We start from the raw sequence: 18,775 nt of genomic DNA, 5'->3' as shown, positions 1-18,775 counted from the left end.
GGACAACATCAAATGAACTAACATTTGCATCATAGGGCTCCCAGGAGAAGGGAAAGGGGGAGAAATCTTATTGGAAGAAATAATTTCTGAAAACTTCCCTAACCTGGGGAAGGAAACAGACATCCAGATCCAGGAAGCTCAGGAAGTTCCCAACAAGAGCAACCCAAAGAGACCCACACCAAGACACACTGTAATTAAAATGTTAAAAGTTAAAGACAAGGAGAGAATATTAAAAGTGGAAAGAGAAAAACAACTTATTACAGACAAGGAAGCCCCACAAGGCTATCAGCAGACCTTTCAGCAGAAACTGCACAGGCCAGGAGACGGTGACTATATATTCAAAGTGCTGAAAGAAAAAAACCCTCTACACAGCAAAATTATTCAGAAGTGGAGAGGAAATAAAAAATTTTCCAGACAAGCAAAAGCTAAAGAAGTTTATCACCACTAAACTAGCTTTACAAGAAATGTTAAAAAAGACTTCTTTACACTGAAAAGAAAGGGCACTAATTAATTACAAGAACACATATGAAAGATTACATCTCACTGGAAAGATACACATATAGTAAAGGTAGCGGATTAATTATGTCTAAAGCTATTAAGAAGGTTAAAAGACAAAAGAAATTACCTAAAACTACAATATTTGGTTACAGGATACAGAAGATAAAAAGATGTAAAATGTGACATGAGAAACTATAAAGTGTGGGTGGGAAGAGTAATTATCTTGAGCTTTACAATGGGATAAAACTTAAATTGTTATCAACTTAAAATAGACTGCAACAGATAGAACTTGTTATATGCAAGCCTCATGGTTGCAAAACAAAGCAAAAACCTATAGTACATATACAAAAGATAAAGAAAAAAGAATATAAGATACCACTAAAGAAAGCCATCAAACCACAAAGGAAGAGAGCAATGGAAGAAAGGAACAGAGAGGAACTACAAAAACTGCCAGAAAACAAGTAATAAAATGGCAATAAGCACAAACCTCTCAATAATTACTTTAAATGTAAATGGACTAAATGTTCCAATCAAAAGATACAGAGTGGGTGAATGGATAAAAAAACAAGACCCATCTATATGCTACCTCTAAGAGACTCGCTTTAGATGTATGGACACATAGACTGAAAAAGAAGGATGGAACAAGGGATTTTCCATGCAAATGGAAACCAAAGCTGGCGTATCTATACTTACATCAGACAAAACAGACTTTAAAACAAAGACTGTGATAACCGACAAAGAAGGGTGCTACATAATGGTAAAAGGGTCGATCCAACAAGAAGATGTAACATTTGTAAATACTTACGCACCCAACATTGGAGTACCTAAATATAAAAAGGAAATATTAACAGACCTAAAGGGAGAAATAAGACAGCAATACAGTAACGGTTGGGGACTCTATTACTGTCAACAGTTTGAATAAATTACCAAAAGCACAAGAAAATAACAGGCTAATTTCCCTGATGAACACAGACGCAAAAATCCTCAACAAAATACTTGCAAACAGAAAAACTCAATAATACATTAAAACCATCATGTACCATGAGGGAATAGGATTTATTCCAGGCATGCAAGGATGGTTCAACATCTGCAAATCAGTCAATGTGATACATCCCATTAACACACTGAAGGGTAAAAATCCTATGATCATTTCAATAGATACAGAAAAAGCATTTGACAAAATTCAACATCCATTTATGATGAAATTAAGGAAACCCATTTACAACTGTATCAAAAAGAATAAAATACCCAACTCATTTAACCAAGATGGAAAAAAAAAAAACCCAAAACCCTGTATATTGAAGATGAGGTATTAGTGAAAAAAATTAAAGATGACACAAATAAATGGAAAGATATCCCATGCCCATGACTTGAAGAATTAATATTGTTAAAACGTCCATTCTACCCAAAGCAATATATAAATTCAATGCAATCTCTACCAAAATTCCAGTGGCATTTATCACAGAAATAGAACAATCTTAAAATCTGTATGGAACCAGGGCGCCTGGGTGGCTCAGTTGGTTAAGCGACTGCCTTCGGCTCAGGTCGTGATCCTGGAGTCCCGGGATCGAGTCCCACATCGGGCTCCCTGCTCGGCAGGGAGCCTGCTTCTCCCTCTGACCCTCCCCCCTCTCATGTGCTCTCTGTCTCTCTCATTCTCTCTGTCTCAAATAAATAAATAAAATCTTTAAAAAAAATCTGTATGGAACCATAAAAGACCCAAATAGCCAAAGCAATCTTGAAAAAGAAAAACTGAAGGCACCATGCTCCCTGATTTCAAGCTATATTATAAAGCTATGGTAATTAAAACAATATGGCCATTGGTAAACAGACACATAGATCAATGGAACAGAATAGACAGCCCAGAAAAAAACCCACCCACACATATTTGGCCAATTAATTTCTAACAAAGGAGCCAAGAGTATACAATGGGGGAATGACAGTCTCTTTAATAAATGGTATTTAGAAAATTAGATAGTCATATGCAAGAGAATGAAACTAGACCACTATCTTACATCATACACAAAAATTAACTTAAAATGGATTAAAGACTCGAATGTTAGACCTAAAACCATAAAACTCCTAGAAGAAAACACAGGTGGTACACTCCTTAACACAGGTCTTGGTGATAATTTTTTGATTCTGACACCAAAAGCAAAAGCTTTTAACAAAAGCAGAAACAAACAAGTGGGACTTCATCAAACTAAAAAGCTTCTGCCCAGCAAAAGAAACCATCAACAGAATGAAAAGGCAACCTACTGAATGAAAGAAAATACTTTGAAATTATAGAAGAGGCTAACATCCAAAATATATAAAAAACTCATAAAACTCAACAGCTAAAACAAACATAAAACCTGATTTTAAAAATGGGCAGAAGATCTGAATAAATATTTCTCCAAAGAAGACATACAGATGGCCAATAGGTACATGAAGAGATGCTCTATATGTCAAGGAAATGCAAATCAAGAGTACAATGATACATCACCTCACACCTGCTGGAATGGCTATTATCAAAAAGATTAGAAATAACAAGTGTTGGCAAGGATGTGGAGAAAAGGCAATCCTTCTACACTGTTGGTGGGAATGTAAATTGGTGCAGACACTAGAAAACAGTGTAAAAGTTCCTTAAAAATTAAAAACAGAACTACCATATGATCCAACAATTCCACTTCTGGGTATTTATCCAAAGAAAATGAGAACATTAACATGAAAAAATATATGCACCCACAATATCACTGCAGCATTATTTACAAAAGCCAAAATATGGAAACAACATAAGTATCCATCAGTGGATGAACAGATACAGAAGATGTGGCACATATTATGTCCCCCTCCCCCACACAGGAATATTATTCAGTCATAAAAGAAAATGAAATCTTGCCATTTGCAACAACATGGATGCACCTTGGGGGCATTATGCTAACTGAAATTAGTCAGACAAATACTGTATAATCTCTCTTATATGTGGAATCTAAAAAATAAACAAACAAAAACAATCCAAGGTCTTAGATATGGAGAGCAACTTAGTGTTTGCCAGAGGTGGAGGATGAAGAAATGGGTGAACTGATTTGGTTTTTTTTTAGTTTAAATAAATTGATTTTTAAAAAAATTTAAATAAGGTATATTCCATAAAGCCAAAGTGAGTTTCCCTCTGCACCCAAATTATAACTTACTTGGCAATAAAACTTTAAAATATAGTTTCAGAGTTAAAAGAGAAGACTAAAGAAAGAAACGTAAGATGTCAAAACAAAATTTATAATGTGCTTTGAAAGGAGTAATTTATTTAAAGCGTGGTCTTCATTAAAATAAACCTTAATTTCAAGATCTAAAATTCAACTAGACCCAGGGACATTTTTAAGCATTCCGTCTCCAGGGTCAATGGTAGAAGAGTGAGGGTACTGATCTACTTCATCCATATTTATCATTGTAAAAACCTTAACAGTGGTGGATAGAACCTGTTTGCTGACAAGCCCCAAATACCTACCAATTCAAGAATGCAACTATAGTCTCAAAACGATCCTTTCGCTCAACAAAACTGTTCTGATAAATTTGAGTTGTAATAATAACTTTTATTCAAAGTTCTTAAAAATACACAAGATTATTTTAAGAACAGCAACCTACCATTTACTTGAGGATTTAATTCAAATTTACTCAGGTCAAATTCTCAGCTTAAACCATCTGAGTAATTTTCCATCCCGAAGACAAACCTCCTTCACATGGCCTGTGAGGCCCTGCGCCCCTCACCCTCTGCCACTATCCTCCTCACCCTCACACGATAGTGCTCTTTTAATCCCTCCTAGGGATCATACTGCTTCCACTGGATGCGGTGTTTGCACATGTTGTTCCTATTTCCTGGAATATTCTCCCTTAGCCTAATCACTTTCTCAGAAATGCCTTTTTTTTTTTTTAAATGTCCCCGCCTAGATTAAATCCCTCAACCCCAGTATCATATACTTGTAATCCCTAGCATTTACACAGCTACAATTATACATATATTTTTAAATTACTGCCCATACCACCCTTAGGATCATATGTTCATGAGGGCAGAAGGTGGTTTGATTTTTCCTCAATGCTGAAATTTCAGTTCCTAGACAAATGCCTAGCACAAGGTAGGTGTCTATTAAATGAGTGTTGAACATGTGAATGAATTAAATCACTTCACTGCTCCCTGGTTTATCAGGCAACTACCACCAATAGAAGAGAGGGTGCTCCAGACAGAACAAAAACCAGGAATTTAATATGGCCAAGCAGCCAAGAGGGTGTGGAGATAAGCTGCGTGCATAAACTCACATGAAGTTAGAAAAAAGGAATAGAACTGCTGTGCTTGCCTACCACATACATAGGGAGCTGTATTGGGAGTTTCTCAAAATTTTTCCCATTTGATTCTTTCAACAACCTGTAAGGTATGGCAGATAACGGACTTGGACCCAAAGAATCACTTTCCTAAGATTTAAAAAATAATAAGAAGTTGGGCGCCTGGGTGGCTCAGTTGGTTAAGCGACTGCCTTCGGCTCAGGTCATGATCCTGGAGGCCCAGGACTGAGTCCCGCATTGGGCTCCCTGCTCAGCGGGGAGTCTGCTTCTCCCTCTGACCCTACCACCCCCTCTTGTGTTCTCTCTCTCTCTCTCTCAAATAAATAAAATAAAATCTTTAAAAAAAAATAAGAAGTTTTCAACTTATAACCAAGTGTTCTGATATCAAATCCAGTATTTGTTTCTCTACGCTTACATAAAATTAAATGTACTGTATCCAGAAACAGGAAGCACCAAAACTGAATTAAAGATTCAAAGTACTAGTCTTAACTGGATTCTAATGAGAAAAAAATTTTAAATGACAAAACTATACATTGAAACTCATCAAATAATTCGAATACATAAAATTTAAATCTTCAATAGCTCTTTGAACCCAATGCCTCCCAATATCAGAATGTGGGCTAGTGAATACTCAACCCTTTCTTCCCACCAAGAAATCTTAGCTACCAATTATAAGACGGCCCTTAACTTGAAAATAAAAACAAAACCCTAAGTTAATTATTCACATTTCACACAGATGTCGTACTCCTGTAACACTGATTTCTTCATACTAAAACTACTGGCTCACAAAGTATAACCTACATCACTTCATGCTGCGCCACTTTTCTTGACTAGCAAACTCATCCGCCCAAGGACTCTCAAACCAACGCTACAAATATTCATTCAGTTGTAACTCTAAAGATTCATATGTATTTTTTATGTATGTTATACTCAAAAGTTTACTTAAAAAAAAAAAAGCCATACCACAGGATTTTAGGTTCCTGAGAAGGGGAGAAGTGATAACGGAAAGAGATGGAGGTCTTATTAGACAGGACATGGCAGCCTCATAGTACCATCAGCCAACTGTATTTATAAAGCACACGCTCAAGGACAGCCCTTCTTCTCTAGCAACATGATCCTCTTACTTATGGCACAAATGTAAAATGTCAAGCCCATGAATGCACTGAGAATGAGACAAAGATAAAAGGAGAATGCATTTAATCATTTCATGAGTCCAGGGGATGGCTGGGCACAGCCCATAGACCAAGTCCAGACCTGGTTTTTGTAAGTAACATTCTACTGAAACATATCCATACTTATTTGTTTGTGTACTGGCTATGACTGCTTTCACGGGACAAAGACAGAGCTGAATACTTGCAACAGAGACTTTATGGCCTTCAAAGTCCAAAACATTTACTGCCTGATACCTTACAGAAAGTTTGCTAGACATGGCTTCTTAAGAAGTTTTACATATATTCAGATGGATACAGAAACAGAGAGAGATGTGTCTATTCGTGGGTTAATATCACAGGGGCATATTTTCTACTTTGGCCCCTATAGGCCTAAGACGTGACACTCCAGCAACAAAGCATATTGAGCACCTGGATCTTGGTCTTTAAAGACCATTCTCCAATGACAGGAACCTGAGATCCTTGCAAAAACAGCTAACTCCAGAGCCGGGGCAGAGGAAACACAACATAAGTAGGGAGTCTCTGGTAGTTCCAGAATGCAAGAAAGGAAGGAAGGAGAAAGAGTCGGCGGGGGGGGGGATGGGGGCGGGGAGGATATTTCAAAAGGATACAGGCTCCAACATGAAAGAATGCATCAGTCCATCAGTAAAAATGGAGAAACTGTCAGGCTAAAGACGCTAAGGAGACATAATGACTAAATGCAATATGGTATCCCTGGTGGCATCTTGGAACAGCTAATGGACATTAGTGGAAAAACTAGGGAAATGTGAATAAAACTTGCATTGCTAATTTCTTAATTTAGCTAAATTTAAAAAGGTCTTGCAAGATATTAACATCAGGGGCAGCTGGGTGAACAGTGTACGTTAACTATCTGCACTCTTTTAGACAACTCTTGTAAATCCAAGTGTATTTAAAAATAAAACTACTGAGAAAAAACTGGACAAGAAATAGAAAAGTAACAACAAAAGTTGAATAGGGACTCTCTGGGCTGTGGTCTTTTAAGGAAACTGAAGCGTCAAACAGTGCTGAGAGCGGAAAATGGGAACAAGGCTTTGGGAGAGAAAGAGAAGTCGGGCGGGATGGAGGGGAGGATGAAAAGGAGGGCACTGCTGGAGAGATGCTCTGTTTGGGTCTTATTATAAGCATATAATTAAGTAAGTGTCAAGTTAACCTGGCTTGAGTTTTATTTGATAACATTAAATTATGTTCACGTGGAACCAGGCTTTTTTTTTTTAAAGATTTTATTTATTTATTTGAGAAAGAGAGAATGAGAGACAGAGAGTATGAGAGGGAGGAGGGTCAGAGGGAGAAGCAGACTCCCTGCCGAGCAGGGAGCCCGATGCGGGACTCGATCCCGGGACTCCAGGATCATGACCTGAGCCGAAGGCAGTCGCCCAAACAACTGAGCCACCCAGGCGCCCCGGAACCAGGCTTTAAAATGTTTGGCTCAGGTAGTACAGCTGTCCACTCTCATAATAATTTTCCGCTCATACTCCATAAAAAAGCAGTAACACTGGGTAGGGACTGTTAAAGCTACTGCAAGTACTACGGTCCGGGGAGCCTGAACACTAGCTTAGAGACAGGAAAGAAAAAGATACGATATGGCCTCTTCCTAGAGAGGATAGATACATAAATAGAAGAGTACTGAGGCTGTCCTTGCTTCATCTTGAATTAGTGAGCCCTAAGAAAGAAAGTGCCTATCAAAAGCTTCAGAACTCCAGAGGGCCATGAAGTTTTCCCAGAGACCACTCCTGCGCCTGTCAGGTGGCAGAGCTGTGCTGTGCTAGCCGGCCTGCACTGGCTCAGGACAATCTCCAGTTCCCTGCGCCCCCCCCCGCACAGTCCGGGCTCTGGGCCCTCAAGTTGACAGCCTGCAATCAGCCCTGGTGGGAGGATTTTCACCACCAAGCACTTTCCACCAGCACACCACTGGAGGGAAGCCACGGGGAGGCCTCATGGAAGATAAAGTAGGAAATTTGTTTCACTGTGGGGTAAGCAAAAAGCACCGCAGAAAAAGCTATCTAAATCAGATGATGAGTCAAGAGTTTCTACTACAACCTGGAAAGGGATCAAGAAATCATCAAAATTTGTTTTCGCAAGACCCTTCCACCCATAAAAATAATTAAAGGAAATAGAATTAAAATTAATAAATCTTCAAAAATGGTATAGCTAAGAAAGTTTTTAACTTCCAGAGAACCAAAAAATGTCATCTTTCATAGTATCTTCCACATTTAGAAAGTCAATACATTTAGAAAGTCAATACATGTTTGATGAATAAAAATAAATTTTCCCATAATACATTTTAGTTTGGAAGATAAGACAAAGCCTTACCGTATACAGTGGCTAATTAACCTATGGAATGTGTTTAGGCCAATAAAGAATTCAATATATGGCTTTACATATGGTGACTGGCTGTCTGCAACGGAGGGGATTCTTGGCATGCGGAACTTTCAGCACTAATACCAGGACGGTCACAGGCAAAGTGGGACCAGTTGTCACCCTAGCTGTAGATAAATTCAGGAATTAAAGTGGCCTAAAAATTATGAAGGGAGGTTGAAACTATATGGAAGACAAACACAAAACGTCTAATGCCATCGTGGGTACTAAGGGTCCAGTTTTGCAGGTCACACAATACAGAAAAGCATGTAATCAAGTAGCACGTCCAGTAAGTGGGCTGAAGGAGGGTTAGAAGTGCAGACCCTGGGAAGAAACCAGAAAGAAATCTTTTTTTTTTTTTTTAAGATTTTATTTATTTATTTGACAGAGAGAGACACAGTGAGAGACGGACCACAAGCAGGGGGAGAGGGAGAGGGAGAAGCAGGCTTCCCACGGAGCAGGGAGCCTGATGCGGGACTCGGTCCCAGGACCCTGGGATCATGACCTGAGCCGAAGGCAGACGCTTAACGACTGAGCCACCCAGGCGCCCACCAGAAGGAAATCTTGAAGGCAGAAGAAGACTGAGATCGAGAGAACATGTGATGACAACAGTGACAAAGGCCTAAATAAAGAATCAGGCATCTGGGAGAGAGAAAGGAACCAGCCTGACTGAGGCAAGTATCAACACTAGGAAACAGTACAGAGGTCAGCAAGGTGGAGTGCTGGCAAATTACAGGGGTTACAGAATTTGGATTTTTATCTTGGGTAAGTAGGATTTTACTTGTGCAAGTATCCGGAGATATTCTGAGCAAGAGCTAAGGTGCAGAGAGACTGACGGTCAGAAGTGAGGAAGCGAGTAACGAAATGCGGGCCTGTGGTCCTGCGGCAGCAGCCTGAGGACTGTTCTGAAGGCTCCACAGGTGAGGGACAAACAGAACAGTTACATGCCTCACTGTTCCCAAATGGAGTCACAAGTCCTTCGGTGCTTTCAAAAGCAACGTATGTATGAATTAAAATACTGCAAAAAATCAGCCTACAATCATCTTTAAAGCCGATCTACAAAAAGGTATTAAAAAACAACACAAATCGTAAAACACCCAAAAGAGAACGTCTACCTTTAAGGGATTTACCGTGCAAGTGACGAAGAATTACAGTGAGGCAGAAAACAAGAACAGTACGCAAATGGTCTAAACAGTGAATATGTAAAAAAATAAACAAGACATCTATCCAACAATGGCTATGTTCATTTTCCAGATGGCCCAGGGTCGTATGCTTTCCTGATCCGATTACAAAAGACTCTGACAATGAGTGCATTCATTATCCATCTAACAGTTAATCTTGATGCTGAAAGCGCTGCTGGCATTACAGATGGGAAGGGGGAAAGAGCTGAGCGGACACACAGCCTTACACGGTGGCTGAGGCTCAGCAGGCACTCAAGATGCAGGGCAGAAGTCATTTCCTGACACCTCCCCAACCCCCAATCTCGCTTCGGTGACCTTCCTCGGAGCCCTCGCCACCTCTGCTCTCCTGAAGCATTTCCTCCAGTGAACTGAAACCATCTAAGGGCAGGACCCCAACTTTTTCAGCTTTTCAGCACGAACATGCATTAGATACCTGTGGAACAGTGAACTCGTTACTGTTAGCCACGGTGTTTCAAGCCATCCTCCCTCCCACCTCACAGATCCTTAATCAGATCCTGCCCTAGAGTTAGAAGAGAGAAAAGGCCAGCAAGCCCACTTACTGCAAAGCTCACCACCTCATGACAAAGCCGCTGGCATTCCACCAGCCTCTGCTTCGGCACGGCCAGTGACAGGAAGTCCACTGCCACCAAGGCAGTCCGTTTTCTGGCAGCTGAAATTGAAAGTTGTTCCTCAAGTTGGGTCAAAATCTGTCACTGCTGTGGAAAGGGCACAGCCAAGGACAGAGCTCTTTTTACCTCACTAGAGAACTTCCAGGCTGACATCCAATCCACCCCCTCTCCAGTTCCAAAGCATAAATCTGTACCCTCATGTCACCAGTGTGGCCAGGTAGGCCCTGTTGCTTAGTGGTTAAAGGCACAGCCTGGGAGTGGGGCTCAGAAACCCGGCTCTGCCCTTGCTACCTGTGCGTACTGGGCAAGTTACCTACCGTGTGCAACTACAGTCATCTCATTGGGCACACGAAGATAAATGGGTGCCTCCCCGAGAAAGCTGTTATGAAGAGTAACCTGAAAGCTACATATTAAAGATTTTAGCTGAAAGTATCAGAAGTGTGCCTGGAGCTAGCTAAGTAAAAAGAAATCTGTGGCTTTTGTGTTAGCTGGACTTCAAGGAAAATGGAGCCCAGGAGCCTGAACACCTTCAGAAGTCCTCCTTAGTGTTACGCCTCTGCCTCTCTCTAAAACATGGGACTTCACTCTTTGGGGCAGGTTTCCTGGAACTACGGCCACTGGCAGAATTACCAAAAAGGAATCTGAAAATATCCAGAGGCAGAACTGTGCCCATTCTTGCAGTCTGGGGGTGGGTTATTATCCTTGCTGGCCACACTAGAACCCAAGGCAGTGTGGGGATGGGGAAGATCAATGTGTCAAAGGAGAGAGGGTGAGTTTTTCAGAAGACAGTGAAATGATTCCTAGGCAGACAAAATTACTGATGATCTCTGTGTAAGTGCTCATTAAATTGTACCTATGGGGTCACCTGGGTGGTGCAGTCGGTTAAGCACTGACTCTTGGTTTCAGCTCAAGTCATAATCTCATGGTCCTGGGATCCAGCCCCACATTGGGCTCCCTGCTCAGCGAGGAATCTGCTTGGGATTCTCTCTTCCTCTCCCTCTGCCCCTCCCACTTGTGTGCTCTCTCTCTCTCTCTCTAAAATAAATAAATCTTTTTAAGAAATTATATCTATGATATTATAAAAACCTTATCAAGAGTTTCTAGTTCAGATTCCACAAATCAGGTATACTATAAAAACAATTCAGGCAACCAACACAGAGTTCTTAACCTTTTATATTGCTAACTTAAAAACTTCTTTAAAGCCATAGCTACTACCACCATCATTTAATAGAGAATATATCTATAACGAGGAAGCTGGAAGAACAAAATCTCAGAATACAGGACAATCCTTCAAATCAGCTTAGCTCTGTGGACAAAAGCTGCATTTTTCCTAATTTTCTCAACTGGACCAAGGGCTGGTAAAAACTTCATCCAGATCTGATGCCAGCCAGATCCTGGAAAAGAGTAATATAGGTCACTATCTTCTCCCTTGTCCAAAGGCGTTGCTGTGATGCAGGCACACACTCCTCTAGCACTTTCCCCATCTGGCACAGAGCCAGGCACCCAGCTCAGGTGCTCAGGAACTGCTTCACCAGTCCAGCAGCTCTCCGAAAAAGATATGAGCATAGTCTGGGGTGCCTGGGTGGCTCAGTCGGTTAAGTGTCCAATTCCTGATTTTGGCTCAGATCATGATCTCGGGGTTCTGAGATAAAGCCCCACATCAGGCTCCGTCCTGGGTGTGGAGCCTGCCTAAGATTCTCTCTCTCTCTCTCTCTGCCCTCCCCTCCAAAATATATGAACATAGCCTGGGAGTACTTGCCCTTAACAAATATATGCTGGAACATACACACACACACGTGTATTTGAAAATTCAAACTCTCCCTATTTTCAAAAGGATTGGGGTGATTTTACACATATACAACACAATCATTAAAAGAACAAGATTCCTGTAATGATGGGAAGATGAAGAGAAAGCCCAGGCAAAGCTAGCTGCCTTGACAGGACACTGTATCTCAATTCCAGGCTCAGATAATAATTCTCTTAAGAAGTGTGGCTCTGGGAGACAGCAGAGACACATGGCAGAAAGTAACAGTCTTCCGCTACTCAATCTGAGAGCTGGTCTGTCTGCCTGTGTGTATGGCTACGGTAACAATTCAAACTGGTGTTCTAGGGGTCCTTTCATTTGGTCAGACACTCAAGCAGCAGCTCAATGCACCGCACTAGACATCAGGTCCACAAAGCCGAATTAGACACAGCTTCTACCTCAAGGAGATTCATGAACCAGGCAAACTGAAAATTACTACCACAAAGCACAATCGGAATTAAATTACCAGTTTCTTCTATTTTCTTCACTTAATAAAAGACGAAGATCATTTTAAATTTAGTCTTGTTAAGTTCCAAAGGAACACACAGTAACTGCACACAATTCATTTCGTGTCTAATTTTCATCTGCTTGTAAAAGTTCAAACTTTGGGCAACTAAAGTAGGATATCCTTGAACCCAAGGCACTATGCCAAAGTATAACATGCAATACTATATCTCTGAACAATTACTTCTTGTTCCGTGTGCCTGTGTAAAGCCACAGCTGACTTGGCCAAGCTTCCTCTTGGTTTCTGACTATAAGTAAGGCAAGAACTATATTATTAAACCCTCTTAGTAAAAACCCTAACCTAGCCCAGGTCTTTAGATGACCAATGCCTCAATTACTTTCCACCTGTCTTCCAGATTTCACAGGTCGAGTAGTAGGACGCAGGCCAAAGGAGGAGCAACGGAGGTTCTGGTGGTAGTCAGACAGGTGGCTCAAGAGGGGAAGCAGGAAACAGAGACCAAAACGGGGTGGCCGGGTAGAAAGAAACTGGGGAGTGTATGGGAAGGCCAAGATGAGAAAGAAAAGAAGGAGTGAGGAAGGAAGGCAAAAGACACACTCATCCAGGATTGGCTAAATGTTTTGTAAGAAACAGGTTAGCTGCAAACAGAATCCAGCGTACCAGAGCCATCATGTTTGCATACCCAGAGCCAATGTAAGAAAAAGTAACACGGATCAGAGTATCTACATTTAGCTGCCCTTTCTAGGACTCACAAACCACTTACAGGCAGGAAATGAGTTCATACCTTCCCCAGAGAACTGTGACTTTTTAGTAGAAAGGTAAGTTTTTAGTTAATTCTGTAGTTCTTCCTGCTCACTGATATTTAGTAACTCTTTCATAAGCATATCTTAAATATAAAAGGCAATCCTAAAAAATCAAGCACTATCATTTATATCTAAGACCTGTGGTTTATTAACCCCAAATCATAATATCAGAAGAGGGAAATCAAGGCCTATGAACAGGGCCTATTCAGACAAAGTAAAGGAAGCCAAAGTTCAATAGCTCATAGGCACTCACTCAATTAAGATGAGTACTGTTTCCCACAGCTGACTTTTAAATGCCTGGAGTGACTAAGGCTAAAACAAGAGCATGCACAGGGAGCAAAGGTTACTTATTATTTCTATTGTTCACTCTCAGGAAAAGTACAAAGGATTATTTTAATACACACTGGTTGGATAAAAAACATTAACAAAATAAAGGCAAAATATTTATAACTAAGTTCCATGATAAAGTTGAAAACAATTTTTAAGAGTTAGCATCTATAATATTGAACCACAAGTTGATTGTAATGTTTGTTCCTACTTAACATTTAAAATTTGAAGCACAAAATAAAGTTTCCATATTCAATTACTACCTATAAAGTTCTAATCACTTTACTAGATTTAGCATCAAGTAATGACTAAGATTTTTAAATGTTGAAAGTAGCCGCACAAATTGGTATTTGATTAGATTTCAGGTTTAAAAAAACAGGCTTTCCTAGGTATCTGGCTACTCCACGCAAGAATCATATTAAACAACCAAATTTTCCTAATTATTACATAATTGTTATACAATTCAAAACACCAATTAAATAGTATTTTATATGCTTCAAAACTTAACTCCTATCTCTCACCAATTCCTACCTCTACCTCTTAAGGTGTTTCAAGGTAAATTTTGTTCTAAACCAGTGCTTCTCCACTGGGAGGAGATTTTGCTCCTGGACGCAAAAGACAAAAAATAAGTTTTGGCAACGTCTGGAGACATTTTGGTGGTCACACTAGGAGGTGGAGAAGGAGGTACTACTGGCATTTGGTGAGTAGAGGCCAAGGATACTGCTAAACGTCCTAAAATGCACGGGACAGTCCCTATACCAAAGGATTACTGGGCCCAAAATGTTTCGCAGAGCCTCTGTCATGAAACCCCATTCTAAACTGAAACAATCTGCAAACACAGCTGACACCTTCAAAAAAACAATTGCCAAGTAAGTAATTCAATGTTCACTAAGCTTTGTTATTGGTATAGCGATCCAAACATAATAAAAGTTGCTTTTCATACTACTAAAATGATGACCTATTAATCATTAATGCATGAAGTTGCAGACAAGAAGGGCAAAGAGTACTCTCACTACCTAACCAATTAATGATTGCTTCAAAAATGAACATTTCAGGAGACAAAAAAAGAAATGAGGTAGTGATATTCTTGAGAGCTTTCTAGGGTGCTTACATTTTCAAGGACAAACACCAAATTAATCACTACTTTTTGTTGCTGTTATTTAGTTCTAACCAAGTTTTTCTGTCATCTCAGTCGTTAGATTTTTAACCAGGTAAAGTTTAACGTAAATACAAGGGAGAAGTTAGCCACATAGTACTAGTTGGTAGAATAATCTCGGACCAAAACACATTCCTAAAGTATCTGTTGAAACTCTGATGTTTACCTGGCAAAAGGACTGGCTCCAGTTTTTTAATCTTCGGTTCCGAATTAATCTTATCGTCAGTCTGAAATACATCAGCAAAATAAATCAAGATCAAAACTTTTTCTCCCCGTGAGATATACGAAAGCAATTTTTGTTTTCTAAGTGATGACACATGCAACAGACACATATTTTCCCCGCCCCCTTAAAATCTTTCACGTTTTACCAGATCTTTTAAAGATCTCTTCATTATCAATTGGGAGTCTGACAAAAATATTAAAACGGCCTCTGCCGCTTCCAGGTGTTCACATTTATGACAGGTAACCTCCTCCACCAGATGCCCACAAGCGATGCAATCATGCTGGCGGCCACAGTGCGGACAACTGCTAGGCGAAGAACTAAATAAACCCAACTCCAAACACTCCCTTGAGTCTCATCACACGGCAAAACTACGGATCACAGGTCTCCGGGCTGAGAACGGCTGCGGCGAAGTTTTACAAGTTTCCACCGAGCCAGTGGGGGCTCCCGAGAAGGCGCTTTTCCCGGCGTCGGGCTCTGGCAATCGCGCGGCTGGGAACTGGGAGACCGGGGGAGCCTCCCGGGGGTCGGCCCGGCGGCTCCCAGGAAGCGCCAAGGAGAGGGGCGCTCGCGGGGAGGGGGTTGTTTACCTGGGGCGGCGGCAGGAGGTAGGACCTGAAGGTGGGTCTGGGAGGCCTGAGGGAGAACATGGTGTCGTCGCCTTTTCGCTCTGGCCGGGTCGCAACCCGGGACCCGCCGCCGGTCGGCGGTAGCGCCGACGCCTCCCGACGCCCGGGGGTTCGGAGGTGCCCGTGCGGCCGCCCAGGCCCCGTCTGCGGCCAGCCGGGCCGGGCGGACTGACGGGCGGGGACACGGCGGAGCGCCCGCCCGAGCGGGGAGGAGCCGGGGCAAAGTCGGGTCGACTCGGGCGCCGGGGCCCATCCCCGGAAGGGGCCCGGCGCCCCGCCCCGAGAGACGGTGCGTGCGGAGCCGGCGGCCGGCCTCTCCCGGCCTCTAGGCCGCGCTGGTGCCGGAAGGCAGGGCTCGCCCCGCTCGCCTGCTGCCGGGACCTCAGCGAGGGCGCCGGGGGGAGCGGGGCTCGGCAGCCATCTTGAGAGCGCAGCCTAGCGACGGCGCTCCTACGGCGGCCCGCAGGACTCACGGCGGCTCGCGGGGACCTACGGCGGCCCGCGGGGGTCATGGCTGAGGCTGGAGGGGGACGGCGATCTTGGCTCTGATCCCTCTCTTTTTCGGCTGCTCCGTGCTCTCTTTTCCTGGGACAGCTCTCTGCACTGCTGCTCCTTTGTCACCCAGCTCGCGCGATCATTGTGGTTTTAAGTCGTCCGGAGGAGCCCGGGACATTGGGGAAGGGGCCTCTGGTGCCCCGGACTCAGTCACACTGTGCATCCAGCGTGTGAGGGACCCGCGCTGGGAAAGTGGACCGGTGCTGCCAGCAATGACCAGGATCAAACGTCCAGCGCGGTCTGTACCGCATGTGATAAAGCTCAGAGGCCCCACAATTGGGGAAGATTTTCTTCCATCATCCCGTCTGCTGTCTTTGCGCAAAGCTTGGAGGCTGGGATGTCCTACCAGCTGAGCCGACTGCTGATTTCCATGGGATGCGCGGGCCTGGGGACTATCGGCAGATGACATTGGCAGGCAATCCAAACTCCTCAACTTAGTTTATTAACTTCTACCCTCCTTATTAAAATTTAATGTAGAAAAAGACATTAAGCAAGTTACCTCCCTTTCTTTTCTTGCCCATCCTCACAGGTGAAGATACTAGTGAGCAGGAACATGATCAAAAGCCCAGTGAGAGTGAGGCACTAACAGTGTGGGGGCCTTCAATAGGCTATGGGGCAAATAATCCACCCCTTAATTGTATAGAGCAGATGAACTTCAGCAGATCGAGCACAGGGCATTTCTTAACTCTAAACTGGAGCAGCCTTTGGTGGAAGGGGGCCAGTGATGTATCATTTTGGTGAGTCTATTAGTTGAGACTTGATTCTTCTTCTGCTTTGAAGAATAAAACCCTAATCCAACATTTTATAACTAATGTCACAAGGAAGCTGCAGTGTGATCATATGAATCACAATCATACTGACAAGTGTTGCTAATTGAAACATTAAAAAATTTTAAGATTCAAAAGTTTGCTTTTTATCTGAAAATAATTTATCCTGGATTCAGAACCCTACAGATCTTTGTTGTTAATTTGGGTAACACATGATTTCATTTGCTCAGGAACCACAATTGTACTTTAAAATGTTAAGGTCATGTGGTCATAGGTGTTAAAAACACTTGTGAACATATATTTTTTAAATTTTTATGAATAGTCTGTGACTTTTCTTCCTTAAGTGGATTAAAAAAAAAAGTCATGCAAAAAAGATCAGATTTGTGGTTAACAGAGGTGGAAATTGGAGGAAGGTGGTCAAAAGGTACAAACTTCTGGTTACAAGATACATAAATGTTAGGGATGTAATGTATAGCATGGTGTAATGTATAGTTAATACAGCTGTATGGTAGAGAGGAAAGCTGTTAAGAGAGTAAATCCTGTGAGTTTCCATCACCAGAAAAGAAGTTTTTTCTTTGTTTGCTTTCTCTTTATTGTGTCTGTGTAAGTTGATCAATGCTAGACCTATTGCAGTAATCATTTCACAGTATATGTAATTCAAACCATTATGCTGTCCACCTTAAACTTATACAGAGGTATATGTCAATTATATCTCAAAACCGGGGGAAAATGGACTTTTTTTTCCCCACAAATACTCTTCAAGCAATATATGGGCTTTTCTTTAAGTGACTTTGTGGTTTAAGTTTTGTCATATTGATTTTCTTAGGATCTACAACTCTAAGATGTGACCCTACAATTGAAAAGTAGAAAAACTTTGATTTCCAGATTTCTTATTAACCTAATGCTAAATTTTATGACCTTTTTAGATACCTAATTGTATTAGTCGGCTTGGGCTGCCATAACAAAATATTACAGACTCTATGCTTAAACAACAGAAATTTATTTCTCAGAGTTCTAGAGGGTGGCAAGTCCAAGATCAAGGTACAGACAAGATAGGTTTCTCCTAAGAGCTCTTTGACTTGCTTGCCAATGGTGGCTGTGTTTTCGTAGGCCTGAGGGTGGGAGAAGGAGAGAGAGAGAGGGGGAGACAGAGAGAGAGACAGTGAGCACATGTGCTCTGGTATCTCTTCTTTTAAGGGCACTGATCCTGTTGGATCAGGATCCCACCCTTAACGATCTATCTCCCTTAAACTTAATTACCTCCTAAAGGATCTCCAAATGTAGTCACATTAGGGGTCGGGGCTTCAACATATAAATTTTGGGCCTATAGCACCAGTCTTATGGCCTCTATTCAGCTCTGACCTCCTTGATACTTCGACTACCCCTTCTTTTGGCTTCAATGCCACTATTCTGTTCTCTTAGTTTTCTCACTTTGTTCCATTATTGGTTCTATCATGGCAGATAGTGGTATTCCCTACAGATCACTTCCTTTCCCCTATGAAGAAAAAAAAAAGTGCAAACATTTCTTGAATACCTGTTAGGTGCTAGGTATTTTATATATTCATTCAGTTACCAAATTTGTATCAAGTGCTACCTTTGTGCTAAAAAAAAACTGTTCAAGTTGCCAAGAAGACAAAGTTCCTACTTTCATGGCATTATGGGTAGAACGATACATAAAAAATGAATATATAACAGGTCAGATGGTAGAAAGAGCCATGAAGAAAAATAAAACATGGGAAGAGGATGAGAGTTCCATTTTGTGATGGGAGGGGAGGTCATTGAAGGCCTTTCTGATAAGATGACATTTGAGCAGAGACCAAAGTAGTGAGGGAGCAAGCCAGGTGGAAATCAGAAGGAAAAGCTTGGGAACAGAGGGGATGGAAG

General features: G+C 41.8%; 1 protein-coding gene across 1 annotated transcript in view; it reads right to left on the bottom strand.

The window, feature by feature from the left end:
* MTMR10 (myotubularin related protein 10) overlaps positions 1 to 15,783 on the bottom strand; it is a 51,048-nt gene extending 35,265 nt beyond the window's left edge. The window contains exons 1-2 of the mRNA XM_081831500.1: positions 15,531 to 15,783; positions 14,887 to 14,947 (exon numbers count right to left, since the gene is read on the bottom strand). Of these exons, the coding sequence (XP_081687626.1) occupies positions 14,887 to 14,947; positions 15,531 to 15,590 (121 nt within the window). The 5' untranslated portion in view covers positions 15,591 to 15,783. The remainder of the gene's footprint in view (positions 1 to 14,886; positions 14,948 to 15,530) is intronic.
* Positions 15,784 to 18,775: the final 2,992 nt, after the last annotated feature.

The sequence above is a fragment of the Leptonychotes weddellii genome, chromosome 9 (genome assembly GCF_054177405.1).
Source record: "Leptonychotes weddellii isolate Sample4059 chromosome 9, ASM5417740v2, whole genome shotgun sequence".
Lineage (NCBI taxonomy): Eukaryota > Metazoa > Chordata > Mammalia > Carnivora > Phocidae > Leptonychotes > Leptonychotes weddellii.
The sequence above is the reverse complement of the archived record's forward strand: the minus strand, read 5'-3'. Positions and strand labels throughout refer to the sequence as shown.